General features: G+C 40.6%; 2 protein-coding genes across 2 annotated transcripts; one reads left to right on the top strand and one right to left on the bottom strand.

Annotated features, from left to right (window-relative positions):
• Window positions 1-9,317: 9,317 nt before the first annotated feature.
• On the bottom strand, window positions 9,318-22,677 carry LOC106965629 (olfactory receptor 1J4-like). Its single transcript, XM_015061695.3, is given in 4 exon segments — window positions 9,318-10,685; window positions 10,688-13,594; window positions 21,597-21,771; window positions 22,506-22,677. Coding segments are annotated over 2 exon segments (1,008 nt in total). The 5' UTR covers window positions 11,418-13,594; window positions 21,597-21,771; window positions 22,506-22,677; the 3' UTR covers window positions 9,318-10,407.
• On the top strand, window positions 21,292-23,033 carry LOC106965917 (olfactory receptor 1L8-like). The gene has a single exon (XM_015062003.3). It carries the CDS (start codon window positions 21,634-21,636, stop codon window positions 22,591-22,593), a length of 960 nt encoding a protein of 319 aa, XP_014917489.2. The 5' UTR covers window positions 21,292-21,633; the 3' UTR covers window positions 22,594-23,033.
• The last annotated feature ends 1,333 nt before the right edge of the window (window positions 23,034-24,366 follow it).

The raw sequence follows: 24,366 nt of genomic DNA on the forward strand, positions 1-24,366 counted from the left end.
TTGGATACTAGTCCTTTTTCCGATATGTCATTTTCAAATATCTTTTCCCATTCTGTTGGTTGCCTATTAGTTTTGTTGGTTGTTTCCTTTGCTCTGCAGAAGCTTTATATCTTCATAAGGTCCCAGTAGTTCATTTTTGCTTTTAATTCCCTTGCCTTTGGGTATGTGTCAAGTAAGAAATTGCTACGACTGAGGTCAGAGAGTTCTTTTCCTGCTTTCTCCTCTAGGGTTTTGATGGTTTCCTGTCTCACATTCAGGTCCTTTATCCATTTTGAGTTTATTTTTGTGAATGGTGTCAGAAAGTGGTCTGGTTTCAACCTTCTGCATGTTGCTGTCCAGTTCTCCCAGCACCATTTGTTAAAGAGACTGTCTTTTTTCCATTGGATGTTCTTTCCTGCTTTGTCAAAGATGAGTTGGCCATACGTTTGTGGGTCTAGTTCTGGGGTTTCTATTCTATTCCATTGGTCTATGTGTCTGTTTTTGTGCCAATACCATGCTGTCTTGATGATTACAGCTTTGTAGTAGAGGCTAAAGTCTGGGATTGTGATGCCTCCCGCTTTGGTCTTCTTCAAAATTACTTTGGCTATTCGGAGCCTTTTGTGGTTCCGTGTGAATTTTAGGATTGCTTGTTCTAGTTTCGAGAAGAATGCTGGTGCAATTTTGATTGGGATTGCATTGAATGTGTAGATAGCTTTGGGTAGTATTGACATTTTGACAATATTTATTTTTCCAATCCATGAGCACGGAATGTTTTTCCATTTCTTTATATCTTCTTCAATTACCTTCATAAGCTTTCTATAGTTTTCAGCATACAGATCTTTTACATCTTTGGTTAGATTTATTCCTAGGTATTTATGCTTCTTGTTGCAATTGTGAATGGGATCAGTTTCTTTATTTGTCTTTCTGTTGCTTTATTATTAGTGTATAAGAATGCAACTGATTTCTGTACATTGATTTTGTATCCTGCAACTTTGCTGAATTCATGTATCAGTTCGAGAAGACTTTTGGTAGAGGTTATTGGGTTTTCCATGTATAATATCATGTCATCTGCAAAAAGTGAAAGCTTGACTTCATCTTTGCCAATTTTGATGTCTTTGATTTCCTTCTGTTATCTGATTGCTGATGCTAGAACTTCCAACACTATGTTAAACAACAGCGGTGAGAGTGGACATCCCTGTCCTGTTCCTGATCTCAGGGAGAAAGCTCTCAGGTTTTCCTCATTGAGGATGATGTTAGCTGTGGGCTTTTCATAAATGGCTTTTATGATGTTTAAGTATGTTCCTTCCATCCCGACTTTCTCGAAGGTTTTTATTAAGAAAGTTGCTGAATTTTGTCAAATGCTTTTTCTGCATCGATTGACAGGATCATATGGTTCTTATCTTTTCTTTTATTAATGTGATGTATCACGTTGATTGATTTGCGAATGTTAAACCAGCCCTGCATCCCAGGAATGAATCCTACTTGATCATGGTGGATAATTCTTTTTATATGCTGTTGAATATGATTTGCTAGTATCTTATTGAGAATTTTTGCATCCATATTCATCAGGGATATAGGCCTGTAGTTTTCTTTTTTTACTGGGTCTCTGTCTGGTTTAGGAATCAAAGTAATACTGACTTCATAGAATGAGTCTGGAAGTTTTCCTTCCCTTTCTATTTTTTGGAATAGCTTGAGAAGGATAGGTATTATTTCTGCTTTAAACGTCTGGTAGAACTCCCCTGGGAAGCCATCTTGTCCTGGACTCCAATTTGTTGGGAAATTTTTGATAACTGATTCAGTTTCTTCGCTGGTTATGGGTCTGTTCAAGCTTTCTATTTCCTCCTGATTCAGTTTTGGAAGCGTGTGGGAGTTTAGGAATTTGTCCATTTCTTCCAGGTTGTCCAGTTTGTTGGCATATAATTTTTCATAGTATTCCCTGATAATTGCTTGTATCTCTGAGGGATGGGTTGTAATAATTCCATTTTCATTCATGATTTTATCCATTTGGGTCATCTCCCTTTTCTTTTTGAGAAGCCTGGCTAGAGGTTTGTCAATTTTGTTTATTTTTTCAAAAAACAACTCTTGGTTTTGTTGATCTGCTCTCCAGTTTTTTTAGATTCTGTATTGTTTTTTCTGCTCTGATCTTTATTATTTCTCTTCTTCTGCTGGATTTAGGCTGTCTTTGCTGTTCTGCTTCTATTTCCTTTAGGTGTGCTGTTAGATTTTGTATTTGGGATTTTTCTTGTTTCTTGAGATAGGCCTGGATTGCAGTGTATTTTCCTCTCAGGACTGCCTTCGCTGCCTCCCAAAGCATTTGGATTGTTGTATTTTCATTTTCGTTTGTTTCCATATATTTTTAAATTTCTTCTCTAATTGCCTGGTTGACCCATTCATTCTTTAGTAGGGTGTTCTTTAACCTCCATGCTTTTGGAGGTTTTCCAGACTTTTTCCTGTGGTTGATTTCAAGTTTCATAGCATTGTGGTCTGAAAGTATGCATGGTACGATTTCAATTCTTGTATACTTATGAAGTGCTGTTTTGTGACCCAGTATGTGATCTATCTTGGAGAATGGTCCATGTGCACTCGAGAAGAAAGTATATTCTGTTGCTTTGGGATGCAGAGTTCTAAATATATCTGTCAAGTCCATCTGATCCAATGTATCATTCAGGGCCCTTGTTTCTTTATTGACTGTGTGTCTAGATGATCTATCCATTTCTGTAAGTGGAGTGTTAAAGTCCCCTGCAATTACCACATTCTTATCAATAAGGTTGCTTATGTTTGTGATTGTTTTATATATTTGCGGGCTCCCGTATTTGGCACGTAGACATTTATAATTGTTAGCTCTTCCTGATGGATAGACCCTGTAATTATTATATAATTCCCTTCTTCATCTCTTGTTACAGCCTTTAATTTAAAGTCTGGTTTGTCTGATATAAAGTATGGCTACTCCAGCTTTCTTTTGACTTCCAGTAGGATGATAAATAGTTCTCCATCCCCTCACTCTCAATCTGAAGGTGTCCTTAAGTCTAAAATGAGTCTCTTATAGACAACAAATAGATGGGTCTTGCTTTTTTTATCCATTCTGATACCCTATGTCTTTTGGTTGGCACATTTAGTCCATTTACATTCAGTGTTATTATAGAAAGATATGGGTTTAGAGTCATTGTGATGCCTTTATGTTTTATGCTTGTAGCGATGTCTCTGGTACTTTGTCTCACAGGATCCCCCTTAGGATCTCTTGTAGGGCTGGTTTAGTGGTGATTAATTCCTTCAGTTTTTGTTTGTTTGGGAAGACCTTTATCTCTCCTTCTATTCTAAATGACAGACTTGCTGGATAAAGGATTCTCGGCTGCATATTTTTCCTGTTCATCACATTGAAGATCTCCTGCCATTCCTTTCTGGCCTGCCAAGTTTCAGTAGAGAGATCGGTCACGAGTCTTATAGGTCTCCCTTTAAAAGTTAGAGCATGCTTATCCCTTGCTGCTTTCAGAATTTTCTCTTTATCCTTGTATTTTGCCAGTTTCACTATGATATGTCGTGCAGATCGATTCAAGTTATGTCTGAAGGGAGTTCTCTGTGCCTCTTGGATTTCAATGCCTTTTTCCTTCCCCAGATCAGGGAAGTTCTCAGCTATTATTTCTTCAAGTACACCTTTAGCACCTTTCCCTCTCTCTTCCTCCTCTGGAATACCAATTATGCGTATATTATTTCTCTTTAGTGCATCACTTAGTTCTCTAATTTTCCCCTCATACTCCTAGATTTTTTTATCTCTCTTTTTCTCAGCTTCTTTTTTTTCCATAATTTTATCTTCTAGTTCGCCTATTCTCTCCTCTGCCTCTTCAATCCGAGCCGTGGTCTTTTCTATTTTATTTTGCAGCTTGTTTATCGCATTTTTTAGCTCCTCCTGACTGTTCCTTAGTCCCTTGATCTCTGTAGCAATAGATTCTCTGCTGTCCTCTATACTGTTTTCAAGCCCAGTGATTAATTTTATGACTATTATTCTAAATTCACTTTCTGTTATATTATTTAAATCCTTTTTGATCAGTTCGATAGCTCTTGTTATTTCCTGGAGATTCCTTTGAGAAGAATTCTTCCGTTTGGTCATTTTGGATAGTCCCTGGAATGGTGCGGGACTGCGGGGCACTTCCCCTGTGTTGTCTTGAATAACTCGCGTTGGTGGGTGGGGCCGCAATCAGGCCTGATGTCTGCCCGCAGCCCACCGCTGGGGCCGTGGTCAGACTGGTGTGTGCCTTCTCTTTCCCTCTCCTAGGGGTGGGATTCACTGTGGGGTGGCGTGGCCCGTCTGGGCTATTTGCACACTGCCAGGCTTGTGGTGCTGGGGATCTGGCGTATTAGCTGGGGTGGATATGCAAGGTGCATGGGGGCGGGAGGGGCAGGCTCAGCTCACTTCTCCTTTGGTGAACCACTCTGGGAGGGTCCCCGCGACGAGCGGGAGGGAGTCAGACCCGCCGCCGGAGGTGTGGCTCTGCAGAAACACAGTGTTGGGTGTTTGCGCGGTGCAAGCAAGTTCCCTGGCAGGAACTGGTTCCCTTTGTGATTTTGGCTGGGGGATGGTCGAGGGAGATGGCACTGGCAAGCGCCTTTGTTCTCCGCCAAACTGAGTTCTGTCATCCCGGTGCTCAACAACTCTCCGTCCAGTTGTCCTCCAGCCCTCCCGTTCTCCGAGCAGAGCTGTTAGCTTATAACCTTCCAGAAGTCAAGTCCCACTTGCTGTCAGAACACACTCCATCCGGCCCCTCCGCTTTTGCAAGCCAGACTCCGGGGTTCTGCTTGGCGGGCGGGCCGCCCCTCCTCCCTGGCTCCCTCCCGCCAGTCCGTGGAGGGCGCACCGCCTCTCCGCCCTTCCTACCCTCTTCTGTGGGCCGCTCGTCTGCGCTTGGCTCCAGAGACTCCATTCTGCTAGTCTTCTGGTGGTTTTATGGGTTATTTAGGCAGGTGTAGATGGAATCTCAGTGATCAGCAGGACGCGGTGAGCCCAGCGTCCTCCTACGCCGCCATCTTCTGTCTATACTTCTTTGAAAAGGCATTAGGTAGGAAAATCAAGATGTGGCACAAGTAAAAAAGTATGAATTCATTTTTTTTTTAATTTTACAAATCTGTGTATGTGTATAGTCACTAAAGTAAGAATGAAAGTTCAGTGAGGGAGAGAGGGAGAGAATTGCCAATTAATACATGGTTATAACATCTGAATTTCTTTAAATTAATATATATAGCTCATATAAACCTATTAATAAATTAGATTACCAAATAAATAAATAATAAAACAGCGTAAGAAATAGAGAACCCAAAATAAATCCTTATTTATATAATCAAATGATTTTAGCCCAAGTGCAAATGCAATTTAATGGAGAAAGAAGCAGCCATTTGATAAATTATGCTGGAACAACTAGATATGCACGTAGGAAATAATCAGCCTTGACCCCTTACTCACACAATACACAATAGGCTCATAGACCAATAGGCTCATAGACCTAAATGAGAGGGATAAAACTAAAATTTATCAAAGAAAACAGAATACACACACACACATATGTACATATACATAAATGTATGTATGTATTTGTGACCTTCAGATGAGTGAATATTTCTTTTTTTCTTTTATTTAAATCCAAGTTAGTTAACATATAGCGTAATAGGTTTCAGGAGTAGAATTTAGTGATTCATCACATATATAACACCCAGTGCTCATCACAGCAAGTGCCCCCTTTAATGCCCATCCACCATTTAGCCCATCAACCCCATCCAACACCCCCCAGCAACCCTCAGTGTGTTCCCCGTATTTAAGAGTTTCTTATGTTTTACCTCCCCCTCTATTTTCATCTTACTTTTTCCTCTTTTCCCTATGTTCATTTGTTTTGTTTCTTAAATTCCACATGAGTGAAATCATATATTTATTGTTCTTTGACTGACTTATTTCATTTAGCATAATGTATTCTAGTTCCATCCACATTGTTGCAAATGACAAGATTTCATTCTTTTTCATTGCTGAATAATATTCCATTATATATGTATATATATATATATACACACACATTCCATTATATATATGTAATATATACATTATATTACATATGTATATAATATATATATTGCATATATATGTGTGTATATATATATATACAATATTCCATTATACACACACACACACACACACACACATACACACACACACACCACATCTTCTTTATCCATTTATCAGGCAATGGACATTTGGGCTCTTTCCATGCTTTGGCTATTATTGGTAGTGCTGCTGTAAACATTGGGGTGCATGTACCCCCCCCCTTCAAATCAGCATTTTTGTATCCTTTCAATAAATACCTAGTAGTGCAATTGCTGGGTTGTAGATTAGCTCTATTTTTAATTTTTTGAGGAACTTCCATACTGTTTTCCAGAGTGGCTACACCAGCTCGCATTTCCACCAGCAGTGCAAAACGGTTCCCCTTTCTCCTCATCCTTGCCAACATCTGTTGTTCCTGAGTTGTTAATTTTAGTCACTCTGACTGGTGTGAGGTGCTATCTCATTGTGGTTTTGATTTGTATTTCCCTGATGATAGTGATGGTGACATCTTTTCATGTGTCTGTTAGCCATCTGGATGTCTTCTTTGGAAAATTGTCTATTCATGTTTTCTGCCCATTTCTTCACTGGATTATTTGTTTTTTGGGGTGTTGAGTTTGGTAAGTTCCTTATAGATTTTGAATATTAGCCCTTTATTCAATGTATCATATGAAAATATCTTCTCCCATTCCATTTGTTGCCTCTTAGTTTTATTGATTGTTTCCTTCTTTGTGCAAAAGCTTTTTATCTTGATGAGGTCCCAATAGTTCATTTTTGCTTTTATTTCCCTTGCCTCCACAGATATGTCAAGTAAGAAGTTGCTGCAGCCTAAGTCAAAAAGGTTACTATCTGTTTTCTCCTATAGGACTTTGATAGTTTTCCTTCTCACATTTAGATCTTCCCTCCATTTTGAATTTATTTTTGTGTATAAGATACCTAGGACTAAACCTAGCCAAAGAGGTAAAAGATCTGTATGCTAAAAACTATAGAATACTTATGAAAGAAATTGAGGAAGACACAAAGGAATGGAAAAACATTCCATGCTCTGGGGAGCCTCGGTGGTTCAGTTGGTTACGCGTCCAACTTCAGCTCAGGTCATGATTTCATGGTCTGTGAGTTTGACCCCTGTGTCGGGCTCTATGTTGACAGCCCAGAGCCTGGAGCCTGCTTCAGATTCTGTGTCTCCCTCTCTCTCTGCCCCTCCCCTGCTCATGCTCTATCTCTCAAAAATAAAGATTAAAACATTTTTAAAAAAACATTCCATGCTTATGGATTGGGAGAAAAAATATTGTTAAAATGTTGATAATACCCAAAGCAATCTACACATTCAATGCAACCCTTATCAAAATAACACCAGCATTCTTCATAGAGCTAGAACAAACAATCCTAAAATTTGTATGGAACCAGAAAAGACCCTGAATAGCCAAAGTAATGTTGAAAAAGAAAACCAAAGCTGGAGGCATCGCAATCCCAGATTTTAAGCTGTATTACAAAGCTGTAATCATGAAGACAGTATGGTATTGGCACAAAACCAGACACATAGATCAATGGAATAGAATAGAGAACCCAGAATTGGACCCACAAATATATGACCAACTAATCCTCGACAAAGCAGGAAAGAATATCCAATGGAAAAAGACAGTCTCTTCAGCAAATGGTGCTGGGAGAACTGGACAGCAACATTCAGAAGAATGAAACTGGACCACCTTCCTTCTGCTCTTCTACATGCTCACTCCTCTTCAGTGACCAGTCTCCTTTCTGTTCCTGGAACATAGCTGACATTGTCACATTTCAGAGCATTGCAGCTGCTGTACCTGCTCCCTGACATGCTTTTCCTGCAAATATCCCTGTAGCTCCGTTCTCTGATGCCTTCAATTCCTTGCTCAAATAGCACCTTCTTGGTGAGACCAATCCTCATCACACTATTTAAAATAGCAGCCTAGGCCCTGGATTCCTGATTTCTTCACAGTGTTGCATTTTGTGGCACTTAAAACCATGAAGTTTACTTACATATTATGTTTATTTTCATTGTCATCCTCTACTAGAATATAGCTCTACAAAAGGAAAATATTTCTGCCTGATTTATTCTCTTCTAGAAATTTCCATAAGCCCAGGAAACACGTCCTAAATACCTGTCAAAAAAATCAATTATTTTTATATACATTTATAGTTTTCTTTTCTAGAAATCAGTCATGCTGTTTGTGGAGCAAAAGATAACCCATTTTTATAACCTAGAATTAAGAAGGCATAAGTAAATAAGCTGTCCCCACAAAGAAACTTCCAGTTAAAAAAAAATACATCCTACATTGGTTTAGAGAATTTGGGAATGAGATTTAATGCACTGTGCCTCTCTGCTGAGTTTTTGGCACAGGCAAAAACTAACTTAAGGATACTAAAGCCAACATATTTGCAAATGTTTTACTTTTAGACACAATATGTAACTAGCAAATATATTACAAATGCAGTCTCAACTTCTTTACTTTAAACACTTAGAGCAATACTTACTTTTTATAACTATAGACATGATAGACAAAAGGACAAAAACACTAAATTGTTTATTGTTATCTCATTTACATAAATTTATACACACTATGAATTATCATTAAATTTCATATTAGTCATTTTTTATACAAACAATAGCATTTATTTACCATTTTTAGTTTTAATTACAGTATAGTTAACATACAATGTTATCTTAGTTTCAGGTGTTCAATATAGTGATTCAATAATTCTATTCATTATTCAATGTCATATTAAATATTTTTATGCCTTTTTGTTTATCAAAATATATTGCACAAACCTTAATACTAACTCAGCTATAATGGCCCAGATATTAGTTTTGTTCTATAAACAAGTAGCATATCACATTTAAGAAGTCCTCTTTTAAAAACTGTTTATAGTTTATTAATTTTTTTTTTAATTTAAAAAAAATTTTTTTAACGTTTATTTATTTTTGAGACAGAGGGAGACAGAGCATGAATGGGGGAGGGGCAGAGAGAGAGGGAGACACAGAATCGGAAGCAGGCTCCAGGCTCTGAGCCATCAGCCCAGAGCCAGACACAGGGCTCAAATTCACCAACCGCGAGATCGTGACCTGAGCTGAAGTCGGACGCTTAACCGACTGAGCCACCCAGGTGCCCCAATAGTTTATTAATTTGTTGAGAAAGAGAGTACAGGGAGGGGTAGGGAGCAAGGGAGAGAGAGAGAGAGAGAGAGAGAGAGAGAGAGAGAGAGAATCCCAAGGAGGTTCCACTGTCAGCGAAGAGCCCAATATGGGACTCAAACTCACAAACCATGAGATTGTAACCTGAGCTGAAATCAAGAGTCAGACACTTAACTGAGCCACCTAGGCGCCCCTCACATTTGAGAATTTTTATCTCTTTAACTTAGCATCAGTAAGTTAAGGGGTCAGAAGGTATAACTTACACAAAATGCAATATAATTTAGACCGCAAATCTTAGTCTAAGATTGTTTCTCTTCAAGAAGAAACAGAATGTGTAACCTTCCTTCAGAAAAAGAAGTTCATGTGTTTTGATATCACAGCAATTCATTTATTTCTCTTCAGATAGATAAGGCCATACCTTAAAATGTTGACTTGACAAAAATGAGAGTTGCTGATAATGCCATATAGCAAGGCTTATGGGAGAATAATGAGGACAAGAAAAGGTACCTAAGGCTAAGGCAATAGGTTATGGAGATCATAACCTGAAAAATAGGCAGGGAATACAATCCAAGTAGGGATCCAAAAAGGGGGGAGAGACCATTGAAATCAAGGAAAACAAGGAAACAAAGGCAGTCAATGTATCAGTTAGCTTTTGCTGCATAACAAACCATCCCCAAATTTAGTGGCTTAACAACAACCACTTGTTTATATGACAATTCCATGCACTTGCAATTTGAGCAGGGAATGTGCTAGCTGGATAGGGCTTCTCATCTGGGTTTGGTTCAACTGATCACAACAAGGGCTCACTCATGCTTCTGCTGTCACCTACCAGGTCACCAGGGAGCTGGTTGATTGTTAGCTGGAGCATCTTGGTTCTCCCTCACATGGCCCCCATCTTCACACACCCTAGCTTGGGCTATTTCACATGGTGGTCTCAAGGTTCCAAGAGGAGAATGAACAGAGTCTACGTAGGCTTGGAAATCTCACACCACTTTCACTGAATCTATTAGTCAAAGTCAGTCAGAAGTCCTGTCCCAATTCAGTGGGTAAGGAAACAAACCACATTTATAAGAGGGGCAGTGAAGTAATTTGGCCATTTTTGCTATCTACAACAGTCACCTACACAATTTTTCAAGGAGGTGTCTCTAGAAACATCACTAGGAAAATTAAGAATATGAGTGAGTAACTGTTACTTAGAAAAAATAATTTTCCTCCTATAAAGTATCCCCAGAGCCAATTTCATGTCCCCGTTCCTCAGGCTATAGATAAAGGGGTTTAACATGGGTGTCACCACTGTATATATAACTGAAACAACTATATCTTTGACTTTGGAATTGTTTGATGAAGGAATGAAGTAAATCATTGCAAGAGTCCCATAGAACAAAAACACCACAAGAAGGTGGGAGCCACAGGTAGACAAGGCTTTGCAGATCCTCTTGATGGAGGGAACCCCTAGGATGGTGGCCCCATGCGAATATAAGAGCCGAAAATAGCACACAATGGCAGGAAGGCAAACACTCCCCCCTCGGTGAAGATAACTAGCTCATTGAGGGAGGTGTCTGAGCAGATCAACTTCAAAAGGGCAATGAGATCACAAAAGAAATGAGGGATGGTATTGTCAGCACAGAAGGACAGGCGGGACAGAAGGAGAGTATGCAATAGGGCATGGGCACACGAGAAGAACCAGGATCCAGTCACCAGTAAGATACACAGCTCCTCCCTCATGACAGTGGTGTAGTGGAGTGGTTGACAGATGGCCACATACCTGTCATATGCCATCACTGCAAGAAGGAAATTATCAAGACAGACAAAAAATATGAAAAAATATATCTGGGAAATGCATGCCACATAGGGGATGGATAAGTGCTGAGTCTGCATGTTCATCAGCATCTTTGGGACGGTGACAGATGAGAAAGAGATATCAGAGAAGGCCAAGTGGCTGAGGAAGAAGTACATGGGCGTATGGAGGCGAGAGTCCAGCCTGATGAGCAGGATGATGAGCAGGTTCCCCAGCACCGTGGTCAGGTACATGCCCAGGAACAGGGTGAAGAACATGCCCTGCTGCTCTGGCCATATGGGGAGCCCTAGGAGTAGGAACTCAGATATGCTGCTCTGGTTCTTAGGCCTCATGTTGTTCTTATCTCTGCTGGGGATGGAAGGAGTAGGAAGTGTCAGGGACTGAGATATGGTGGTTATCATCACTATGTGTACATTACAGCCACATGCTGTTTCTCCTGGAAACTGTATCAAAATTCAGACACACCACACATTTTGCTGTCTGAATCTTCCATCTGCCCCATTGTGGTCACAGAGTACATCGGATTTCCAACAAGATTTCCTTCAAAGGAGGCCAGCATAAATTTCTTTACTTACTTGACCATGTTCCAGATACTTTCTTGGCACTGAGAATAAAACAGAAAATAAAATATGCAATCCTCTTCCTCCTTAGAGCTCACAATTATTGAGCACAATATAGAGTACTGATCAGGAGCTAGGGCCCTGTAGCTAAAAAGCTTGAATTGGACTCCAACCTCAATAATTTACTCCCTGAATGACCCTGGGGACTTTCTCTTTGTCACCATAATCAGAGATCCTACTCTTCAGCATTCTGCTGTTCCTGCCCTTCATTCATTTGGCAGAATATTCTAGTCCATGTTTGGAATTATTTCAGGGCTTCAAAATTACCCCAGCCACCTGCTTGATTACCAACTTACACTCATACATATGATGACCCTATATTATCTTATCCAAGCCAGTATGCTTTAAGAGTGAAAAGAGGGGCACCTGGCTGGCTCAGTCGGTTGAACATCCAACTCTTGATTTCGGCTCAGGTCATGATCCCAGGGTCATGGGATCAAGCCCTACGTCAGGATCTGCACTGAGCATGCAGCCTGCTTAAGATTTCTCTCTCTCTCCCTCTGCCCAGGCACTCTCCCTTTCCCTCTAAAAATAATTTTTACAAAAGATTGAGGAGAGAAGTTATATAATAATTATACCAGAACAATAGGTCTACACCAAGATTTTCCTAGGCAAGCCAGAATGTATGATCACCTACTTATACCACACTTTACAATTTTCAAAGGTCTTTCACATGCACTTAATTACATTAATTAGTAAACATTTATTGAGTGCCTGTAAAGCAGAAATTCCAGCAGTTAATTCTTTCATCTTAGTATATAGTGGAAACAGGTGTGAAGTCACATACTCCATGGCATGTAGTGCTTGATAGACTCTGATATAAAGCATAGAGATTCTGATAGTCTTCACACTAAAGGCCAGGCTCCCTTGCTGGGAATTAAATCAGACTTAGAGGCCACATACAGAAGCCCTACGATGGAACCCAGTGAGATAGCATCATTCTAACGATAGGGGTCTGATAGAAGAGTCTCTTCAAAGAACACAGATGAGCTCAGCCATTTCTGAGCTCATCTCAGCCAGTGGGACCAGATGGAGGGCAGTGACTTAAACCTTCTGCTGATCCATGGCTGCCCAGTGACATTCATTGGATAAAACTTCTCTTTGGAATTCAAGCATTTTGGGGGTGAAATCCAAAAGTTTTGTGTCAAGAAGAATCTTCACCTTCAACGATTGGACCAGGAAGATAGAACCCTGATGCAAGCCAACCCTGTGTGAAAGAAACAGCTGGATACATGCCTCACGAAAAGGAAGGGAAGCTGTCTGCTGGAGTTTGAAAGAGACTGTTTGGATGTCTCCCCTGCCTTTGCACAAAATACTCTGAACAGTCAAGAAATGACTAGCAAGTTTAAAATCTCATGCCTTTAGGGAATAATCATGATGCTAGCACCCATTTAGTGCATGCTTATCACATGCCACATACTGGGTGGAATATTCCTATCACTTTACAGTTCAGCCTTCTTAGCCTCACAGAGGTTGAGCCCACACTAAAATGAAGTGTCAAAATAAGAATTTGAAATAAAATGTGTGTGACACCAGAGCCTAAGCACTTAACCACTACCATGTTCTCAAGAGTAGAAATATGGTTGGGGCACCTGGAGGCTCAGTCGGTTGGGCAGCCGACTTTGGCTCAGGCCATGGTCTCACATCTTGTGTCATGATCTCGCGGTTTGTGGGTTCGAGCCCTGAGTTGGGCTCTGTGCTGACAGCTCAGATCCTGGAGCCTGCTTCAGATTCTGTGTCTCCCTCTCTGCCCCTCCACCACTCATGCTCTCTCTCTCTCTCTCTCAAAAAAAATAGGTAAACATTGAAACAAAATTTTTCAAAGAGTAGAAATATGGCATTTTGGAAGGCCAATGAAGAAAAGTGCCCTCAGTGCACTGTGGGGTCTTCAAATCACATGGACAAATGGCTTACAACCTGTCTTGAGAATGACTCTTCTTGGAGCTGGATATCTCTGTCTGAAATAAAAGGAGATAAGACATAAGAGGAGAATGTAGCTATCAGACTGTTTATCCAACACATACACATACACACACACATCCATACACAAACACACCCATGCACATACACACACCCATGGACATGCACACAAAACTATGCACGCACACACACACATGTTGCCTTATCATGGTTTTAGTTCTCTCCCTTCTATACCCATTCTTGTTTAAAATAGAGTGTGAGTGTTTTATACATAAAAACACACATGTAGTCACACACACATGCACACCATCACAGACCTCAGATCTATGCATTCTCTTCATGACATAAATTCATTCTAGGTAAAACACAATCAGGGTTTGTGTTACTTTTACATGAATTTACACACAACGGATAAATAAAACACTGTTGCACACAACACAATACATAAACATCACAGTCATCCAAACAAAGCACAACCCACACAAAAAAGCACATACTATCTACAGATAGGTACATGTGCAGCAATGCAAATACACCACACACAAACATAAGCATAAACAGCACACGAATACACACACACACACACACACACACACACACACACACACACTACCAAGAAGAGTTTTCCTTCCATAATCTATTGAAACCCTGTGTACATGAACAGAGTTGGTACATGAGTCAGTTAACCACTAAGTGCACCGGGTTACACAAACAACACAAAAAAATACACATCCAGTGCCAGGTGGTAATTCTCCATCTTCCTCTGACCTGCAACATTCCTTGGTGAGCTCAGACACTTCTGGTCGAGGTTGTTCCTTGGGCCTTCACTTTTTGTTCAGGACACCTGGTATCCAAGGAACAATTTCTCACGACCTAGGGACCTTGTGAAGGTGTCATCCCTGTTTTCCAGCAGCAGAAAAATGGGCAAGAAGATCCTCATGCACCAACAAGATTAATACCCCGGGGGAACAGCCCAAGCTTCTGATGAGAGCAGAAGCCTATATAGGCTAATTGCCCAATTTCTGGCCTTTCCCTTGGGAGGTAACCTGTGAAGGAACTAGAGGAGCTGAGTCACAAGTCCAGGAGAAGGTGTCCTTGATGTTGATGTCATGAAGAGCAGAAGTGACCATGGCCACCTTGGCTTCTGAATAGCTATGGGGGCAGCCTTTCCATACCTTACAGAATGGCCAAAACAGGATAAGACCTGACCCTTGCAGACTCCCAAATTTAAGACCTGGCTTCCATCAGAGCAACCATTCCACTGCCACCTGAGAGCTTGCAGGTCTCCTCACTCCCCTGAGATACTCTGCAGGGCAGGAGCTGAGGCTTGATCAGGAAAGAGTCAAATGGTGAGATTGATCCCAGGGCATTAGACACAGACTGACCTGAGATCAGTACAAACTCTGCCACTGGGTCATCTAAGCAAGGGACTTATGTTCTGCTCCCTTAGACCTATGGCAGGTGGTAACAGTTCCTTGACTGCAAGGTTATTGTCAGCATTAAATGAGATACTGGTGCTAAAGCACTAAACCCAGCCAGTTTCCTAAACACAAGCTGGCCTAAGGGACAAACATCCTAATGAATTTGCCAAATGAAGCATTCACTTTAATAACTGTTCAAGTTTGTAACATACCAACCCAAGACTTCATTTAATTTTAAATTATGCTAGTAGCAGACTGTGGATTGGAAACAGGAACACAAGACTTTATTTTCCATTTTATGCTTTTGATAATGGGTCTTCTTTCTTCTGAAAGTCAGAATAATGGTAATATATGCCATCACAGAAATGTATATATGACAGAGAGAGGAAGAGAGATAGAGATTTTAAGAATTGGCCTATGCCATTGTGGGAGCTGACAAGTCCAAAATCCACAGGGCAGACAGATCTGCAGGCTGGAAATTCAGGCTGTCTTGAGGCAGAGTCTCTTCTCCAAGAAATCTCATTTTTTGATTGTACTCTTAAGGCCTTCAGCTGATTAAATAAGAGTAATCTCCTTTACTTAACATTATTCTACTTTACTTACATATATTTACTTTATAGAATATTTTACTTCATTTACTTAAATTATATTCCTTTACTTAAAGTCAACTGATTGTAGATGTTAATCACATCAACAAAATACCTCCATGGCAACACCTGAATTACTATCTGGTTAAGTAACTGGGTACCATAGCCTAGCCAACTTCACAAAGAAAATTAACCATCACAAATGGTGAGGTCAGAGTGCTAGTCAAGGAATCCTCACCTGGGAAAAATATGGAGATAGGGTTGCTGTGAGAAAATAGATCAGCAACCAGTAAAGGGTACTGTTCCATCTCTATGAACAAAGAAAATCAAGGATGAATGAGGAGACTGAGTGTACTCAATAAAACATTCTAGTCCCTTGCTCGATTTTTAGACCTGAATCCACTGACGGATGGAGAGACTACGTCCCAAGAAGGAAAAGCCATGCAACACCACCGGGAGTGCACTCATGATGATTCTCCCTGTCCTTCCCCAGAGGTACCTATGGCCATTTACTTGGGCAAATTTATATGGGGGAAAATTCATCATGGTGTCATTGTTAGAGAGGATGCAAATGGGGACAAGGTATTAAATGGAGTGCTGGCCAAATCGGTTATACACTGGGTCCACTTAATCTGTAGACTCACTGTGTGACTTCAGTAGTCTCCTTAAATATAATTACAAAGAATGCTTGGCAGTTGGCACATCCCCAACATTGAATCCCTGACCTTTGGGGATCCTCTGAAATTGCCCATCACCAAGTCAGGGCAATAAATCAAAAATAATAATCCGAGGGGAATGGCAGAGAAAGCATGCCAGAGAGGATAGCCATCATTTCTCTCCTTCATTCACCATTTGAGTCCCTACAAAAGACAGACCCTGGAAGGTGATAGTGGACTATTGCAAACTCAACTGAGGAGTAGCCTCAATCTCAGCCACCTTCCCAGATGTGGTATATTTGCTACTGAGGACTAGTATGTGGTCTTAGCTACATGGTTTGCAGCCACTGATCTGGTGGATGCATTCTTTTCCACCTCTAATACACAAAAGGATCAGAAACAGCTTGCGTGTACTTTGAATGGAAATGGTATATGGTTTTCCCCAGGGTTCTGCTAACTCTCTTGAATTCTATCATAATATAGTTGTAAAACATGCAGACAATCTAGATATCCCACAGAACATCACACTGGTCCACTGTATCAATGACACCATGGTAAATGGATCAGATAACCAAGAAGTTACTAGCAAGTTGGAGCCTTAGAAAGACATGTACAATCTTGAGGGTGAAAGATAATCACTGCAAAAATGCAGGGGACCCATTATACCAGTATCATTTATAGAAACCCAGTGATCTAGGAGAGGGATCAGAAAGCTATGGCTGCACAGAATATCCCCTATAACCAGCTGACAGGAAGAAAACTCCTGAGCATGGTTCATAAATAGATCAGCTCACTGTGTAATTGCAGGTGAAAAATGAATGATGACTCCACTATAATTCATCAAGGTTTGCCTCGTAAGGTAGCCCTCAGCTTTAAGCTCTTTTTGGGGATAGCCTTGACTGAAAGAAACTGCTTCACACAAGCATTCTTCCATCCAAGGGCAGCCTACACCCAGTGATCAACATGAGGATATAAAGAGCCATCCCCCTCAATGTCCTAGCTCCAGAGCTCCCAGGAGGGTCAGCTGAGACCTTCATGAGGACTGTATCACAACCCAACTTCTCCCTCTGCCCAACTCTGCTTTCTTCCTCTCCCATCCACAGATGTGGATCCCTAGATCCCTCTCTAATAAATGCCCCACAGGCTAATCTCCATCTGAAAGTCAGGTTCCTGCAGAACCCAAACTGTAACACTCCCTACTCAACCAAACACACACACACACACACACACACACACACACACACACACACACACTCATCCTCCCCTTTGATTACTCTATACTTGAGGACACTAAAGCATGCCCTGCAGATGTTATGGTAGGTTTGAAAGGCTTGGAAATAACCTCTATCTTCAGAAGGTGGCCTCAGGAGTTTGTTGTTCCCCTAAGGGCAGCTCTGCTCAATTCAGTTGCCATTGTGATTTCTGTATTGAGAGAGAGGACACAGTGCCAACTCTCTTGAGGGGTCCAGTTGGAATGAACACACTGTAGCTTCCTCAGCCCAGCAAGGACCCAAAGGAGTCCAGGAGAGCAGAGGCAAACTCATGAGAAGCCAACAGAGTTTCCCCGACCAGGAGAGTTCCTGCTACAGTGAATCTGGGCATCTCTGCCTTCTGCAGAACAGAGAACAACCGAAGGATGCTGAGAGACAGAGGGTGAGGAATAAGGATGTGAGGGAATATCAGAAAATTTTTTCCCTCTGGAATCTAGAGCAATCTGCCTATCTGCTTTTTCCTCCTTCCTCCCAACCCCTCTTGCTATCTCTGGCTAGAAGGTCAAAGATCAGCTTTGATGGATAGATAAACTTAACCAATTTGGAAAAGGGGTTCAGGAGGGAGAAAAGATTTTTTTAAACCGGAAAGGGTGAAACGATATCTGGATATGGACAGTGAACACCAGCATGATGGCTGCCCACCTGACCATCCACCTGACCTGGGTACTTATTTGAGCCTCCTTTTAGCTCCTTTAGCTCCAAAAATCACATGGACACAGTATATGAGAGTTCAGCCTAACATTTAAGTCTGGCTTTGTATTTTATGATCACCCTATTTGATCCCTATGCCAGTATGTCATTATACCATGATTTGGGGGGGGGGGGGTGTTATTTATTTATTTATTTATTTATTTATTTATTTAGAGAGAGAGACAGAGAGAGTAAAAGAGAGAGAGAGAATGAGCAGAGGTGAGGCAGAGAGAGAGGGAGAGAGAGAATCCCAAACAGGCTCCATGCTCAGCACAGAGCTCAAAGTGGGGCTCGATCCCAAGACAGTGAGAGTATGACTGAGCTATGATCAAGAGCTGGACACTCAACCATCTGAGCCACCCAGGTGCCGTATACCATGGTTTTTAAGGAATCAGATTCCCAGTAAGTAGATATGGGGAGTTTAGTGGAAAAGCTACATACATACACAAAAGTCCCCCTCCCTAACACATCCCACGCTTTGAGAATGATTCCCTCAGATTCTCACTTCCAAAGCTTTCTAGTTTGCCACGTACTCAGCCCAGATGAGACACAGTGGCACCCAACCTTACGTGATCCCTTTAAATCTTCATCTCACTCTCTCCAGGTATCCCCTTCATAAATAACTTATTTCTGCTGATGTATATTTTACAAACTGCACTTATATGTTCTATTTGCTCTTTAGAATATCTAAAATCACTCAATGCACAAGTAATAGAGGTCAAGTACACCCCCCATCTGTGCTTCCAAGTCCATTGCACTTTCTACCACACCCTTGACTTAATATACACACAGTGCCCCAGCCATCCAAGACCAAATTCCCCATTTTTGTTGCCAATCACACATATGAGAATTTTCAAATTCTGCAATCTGTTTAACACAGAAAAAAAAGATATCCCACCATAACAGCAAAGGTCTGTTTTTAACATGGGGTGAGAAACATTTAAGGAAACAAAATGTGTGGGATGTGTATGTGTTAAAATAGAAAATGATGAAATTGGAAAAAAAATTGATCCTGTGCATGATTGTTTCAGACATATTTTATAGCTTTATAAAAATATGAGAAGATGAAAAGTGGTTAATACTTAAATCTTGAGATTCAGAGTTAATCCTGAATTTGAAACCTATTTTTGGACATTTACTTGATGTGTGAGTTTAGCAAATTATTTTATCTCTGAATCTGCTTCCTCATTAGAAAAAGGAAATAGGAATAATAATACCCTATGCCAGGGCACCTGGGTGGCTCAGTTGGTTGAGTGTCCAACTCTTAATTTTGGCTCAGGTCATGATCCCTGCATCGTGGGATCGAGCCCTGCATCAGGCTCTGCGTTAAACATGGACCCTGCTTGAGATTCTCTCCCCCTCTCCTTCTGTCTCTCCCCTACTTGCATGCTCTATCTTTCTCCCTCGGTCAAATAAAAAAAATAGCTTATGCCTCACACGTTTGCAGTGAGGATTAAACAAAATTCTACCTGTATAAGATAAGTGTTTAATTACTGATTCACTCTCAGATTATTCAAAATATGGACAAATACACCATCTAAGAAAGCTTTGTAAATTCATATTAAGGTTAATCTGACCATACAAGCATTAACGTGTGGGGACTGGTGTTGTTTTAGTATTCAGATTCATTACTTCTGAGAAATGTACAAATACCTAGTTAGAGAAAAAGTCATTGGCACCAACAGTGATGGGGAAAAGACAGTGGTATCAAATATTTACTCTGTCCCTGGAATCATTCTAAATGCTTTAAGCACATGTTTTAAATGAAAACATCATAAAAATATTATGGGGAAAAATATTAGTATAGCTATTTACAGATAAGAAAACTGAAATGTAAAGATACTTAATTATTTGCCTGATACTAACCAGCTGCAAAGTGGGCATTTAATTCTTGTATGAACAAATGAATAAACAAATGGTGATTCTTTGAACTGCTATTTTAAAAATGCCTATCCAATGTGTCCATTCTCAATGTCTTGATGAATAATTCAAAACACTTTGTAGGTAGGGGCACCTGTGTGGCTCAGTTGGTTAAGTGTCCAACTTCACCTCAGGTCATGATCTCACGGTCCATGAGTTCAAGCCCCACATCGGGCTCTGTGCTGACAGTTCAGAGCCTGAAGCCTCCTTCAGGTTCTGTACCTCCTTCTCTCTCTACCCCTCCCCTGCTCTCAATCTGTCTCTCTCTCTCGGTAAAAAATAAATAAACATTTAAAAATGTTTTTAAATAAATAAATAAATAAATAAATAAATAAATAAATAAAACACTTTGTATGCATGAGGATATGTGAGTTTATGTTGTTCATGGTAACAAAGATTTAGAGGACATTTAGGGAAACATAGTAAGTGTGCTGCTTGCATACAATGGAAAGAGTCAGAAGTAAAGGGCCAGAACATTGGTAGATCTCCAAAATTATACATAGATAGAAAAAGAAAGAATGAGATATATACCACAGTATTATTGAAGTAATTGTTGAAGTAAGTGGAAGGAAAAATACCTAGACAAAGCAATAATAGATATTTTTTAAGGATATCGATATAACTAAATAAATGGATGCTGGCATAGAAGGACATATGCTTGCTTAATGATTGGATGTCCAGGATATGGGAACATGATCAGATTTAGGAAACTAGAAGAAAAATAGGTAAAAAGTAAATTTAAAAATAAGGGTTTGTATGGACTGATAGTGATAGGTTGACATTCACTAAGGAACATGAGCTTCTAAATAAGTACCGCTAAAGATAAACGAAGCACAACAACAAAACTTTGCTGGCCTAGGTTCATTATTCCTCTGATTTCCCTGTTGAATATTTCATCAACCCCCTTTTTTTGGCAAGTAGTTTCAAAGGTAAAGCTCAGAATGACATAACTGAGCATTTGTTTTGATACAGAGAAAAATAAAACCATCTGATCTAAAATAATCCCACTCTACTTTTGTCAGTCTCTATCCCCTTATGTGGTTTATTTTTCTTCACAGAATGTAGAACTATCTGATGATATTGATAGATGATAGATGATGATGATGATGATGATGATGAAGATAGATAGATAGATAGATAGATAGATAGATAGATAGATAGATTCTTTATTAAAATGGAAGATCTAAAAGCCAGGCTGTCTCTGCCTTTTTCACAGTGGTGTCCCTACTCCCAGAAGAGCACTTTACACAAAGTAGGTGCTCAATAGGCAAATATGTTTAAGATTTAATATTAAGCTGAATTAGGAAAGTTAAACTCTGTTCCCGAAAGAAAATTCTTGTTCCCGAAGTCCATGCTATCAATACCAGAAGTGTGTGAAATCTGAAAGCTGAGAGGGGAGGGCAGCATCAGGGACCACAAAGTTGACAAGTTGCCGACATGGTAGCTAATCATGACCTTATGGGTGAAAAGTAAGCATAGGAAGAAACATACTTACTGGCTTGTTATGAAAGCAATTTGTGTGAAATGGTAAGATGTTCTTTGTTTTAGCTGGCTTCATGATCATGGAAAGAGTCAACCAAACCAGCAGTGTTTCTGAGTTCATCCTCCTGGGACTCTCCTCCCAGCCTCAAGACCAGAAGCCACTCTTTATCCTCTTCCTCACCATGTACCTGGTCACCATAACAGGGAACCTGCTCATCATCCTCGCCATCCACTCTGACCCCCAGCTCCAGACCCCCATGTATTTCTTCCTGAGTTTCCTGTCCTTCACTGACATTTGCTTTACAACAACCATTGTCCCTAGGATGCTAGTGAACTTCCTGTCAGAGAAGACCATCTCCTATGCTGAGTGTCTGACACAGATGTATTTTATTTACGTTCTAGCCAACACTGACAGCTTCCTCTTGGTGGTCATGGCCTTTGACCGCTATGTGGCCATCTGTGACCCCTTCCACTATGTCACCACCATGAACCACCACCGCTGTGTCCTGCTGGTGGTCTTTTCCTGCTCATTTCCTCACTTCCACTCACTCCTACACACACTGCTACTGAATCGTCTCACCTTCTGTGACAACAATGTTATCCATCACTTCCTCTGTGACATCAACCCTCTGCTGAAATTGTCCTGCTCCTCCACATTTCTCAATGAAATTGTGATAATGTCAGAAGGTTCTGTTGTTTTGGTGACCCCCTTTGTGTGCATCACCTTCTCTTATATACGAATCCTCATCACAGTTCTCAAGATCCCCTCAGCTGCTGGGAAACGCAAAGCCTTCTCCACCTGTGGCTCTCACCTCACTGTGGTAACCCTCTTTTATGGAAGCATCTTCTACGTCTATTTACAGCCCCTGTCCAACTACACTGTGAGAGATCGTGTGGCAACACTTGTCTACACAGTTCTTACCTCCATGCTGAACCCTTTTATCTATAGCCTGAGAAACAAAGACCTGAAACAGGGCCTGAGGAAACTGATGGGCAGGAGGAAGTCCTAGCCAGAACCTCTGGGAGCATGTTCATGAGTGTCTCTTCTCCTTTGGACCCTGTTTCTGCTGCTCAGCAGGGATAATTCATATGTGTCATGGATGTTGGATTGTATCCATTTCTTTGCATATGCAACCATCTTCCATTGAGATCATTATAATTCAATAATTGGCTCAAGGTCTACCAAAATCTTGGCTTCCAGTTTTCACATTTCTACCTCTCTCTACTTCCTCTTCTCCAGGAAACAATATCTTTTTTCATTCCCTTTAAGTACAGTTGAAACCTGTTTCCACATAAATTCCTGGAACTAATTCATAACGGTTCAAGGACTTTGATTCCCTTAGTATCCTTCTTACTTTAATGAACTTCTGTAATCAGTTTTGCTAGCTTTTTGAAAATAATTACAGTAATTTAGGGAGAGAAAGAGAGAGAGATACAGAGATAGATTGAAAATTTCGGGGCGCCTGGGTGGCGCAGTCGGTTAAGCGTCCGACTTCAGCCAGGTTACGATCTCACGGTCCGTGAGTTCGAGCCCCGCGTCAGGCTCTGGGCTGATGGCTCAGAGCCTGGAGCCTGTTTCCGATTCTGTGTCTCCCTCTCTCTCTGCCCCTCCCCCGTTCATGCTCTGTCTCTCTCTGTCCCAAAAAATAAATAAACGTTGAAAAAAAAATTTATAAAGAAAATTTCATCAATTGGAAACTTTCACCAAAGCAAAGAATGTGTCTGGCCCATCAGTTTATGCAGGGATTTTGCTCTTCCTTCTTCTCTATCATTGACAGCAGGATATTCCAGAATATTCTGGGCACTGTAGGAACACAGGCCCATCTCTTAGCCCTGATTAGCTAAATGACTTAGTAGTTCAGCACACAACTGAACCAATGATCAGGCCAGCATGCAGCGGGGAGTTGCCTCTGGGTCTTTACCCTGGTCATCTGTTGTCTGTCCCTCATAGGCACTCACTCCCCTTGAGCCCTCTCTTAGCTTCAACTCCTCTTACAGACCCCTCTATTTCTACCATCATTACCACTCTGAAATCTGCCTGGTTCTCAAGGAAAGATTTGTTGTATGTACTTAGAATTATCTTCCATATTTTTTGAAGAGAGAGTTAAAACCCGTATATGAACGTTGAAGGCAGATATAACTAGGAGATTCCAGAACCAAACATAGAGGCTCTGGGATGTAGAGTCATCCAGTGCTACAGGCAATGACTTGATTCTGTTTACTTTTCTTTTCATTCTTTATTCTCTATTATTCTTTCAGGGATTGTAGACTCTGTATTTTGTATCTTAATATTTTTGCCACTTACTGTTCTATATCATTTCCAAAGATATTACTCAGCAGGTCTCACATGGGGGCCTGTGAACCTGGATTTTAATAAGCACCCCATAGAGAAAACTAACTTGGCCTTATGTGAGCAGCTGAATGTTTGAAAATTTCTGATCTTTCATTGTCTCGATGTTTGTATTTCTAAGACTCATGTCCGATAGTAATAGTATATCAAGTTATCAAGCTACATATACACAGACACTCATTGATTACAGCATTGTTTGTAATAGTGAAAAATTAGAAACAACCTAAATGCCCATCAATAGGAGAATAGACAAATAATGGTTCAATTTTCCCATAGAAAGAAACAATATATAGTAATTATAAATAATAAGGTGTATCTCTACCACTGCCCTGAATAGCCATTATGAGTGAAGTTGCAAAATAAAATGCTTAAGAATAAACCCAATTGGGGGTCCTGGGTGACTCGGTTGGCTAAGCATCTAACTTTGGTTCAG

Source organism: Acinonyx jubatus, chromosome D4 (genome assembly GCF_027475565.1).
Source record: "Acinonyx jubatus isolate Ajub_Pintada_27869175 chromosome D4, VMU_Ajub_asm_v1.0, whole genome shotgun sequence".
NCBI lineage: Eukaryota > Metazoa > Chordata > Mammalia > Carnivora > Felidae > Acinonyx > Acinonyx jubatus.

Coding starts and splice junctions, on each gene's coding strand:
- LOC106965917 (XM_015062003.3), top strand. CDS start 21,634: ATGTTCTTTGTTTTAGCTGGCTTCATGATCATGGAAAGAGTCAACCAA.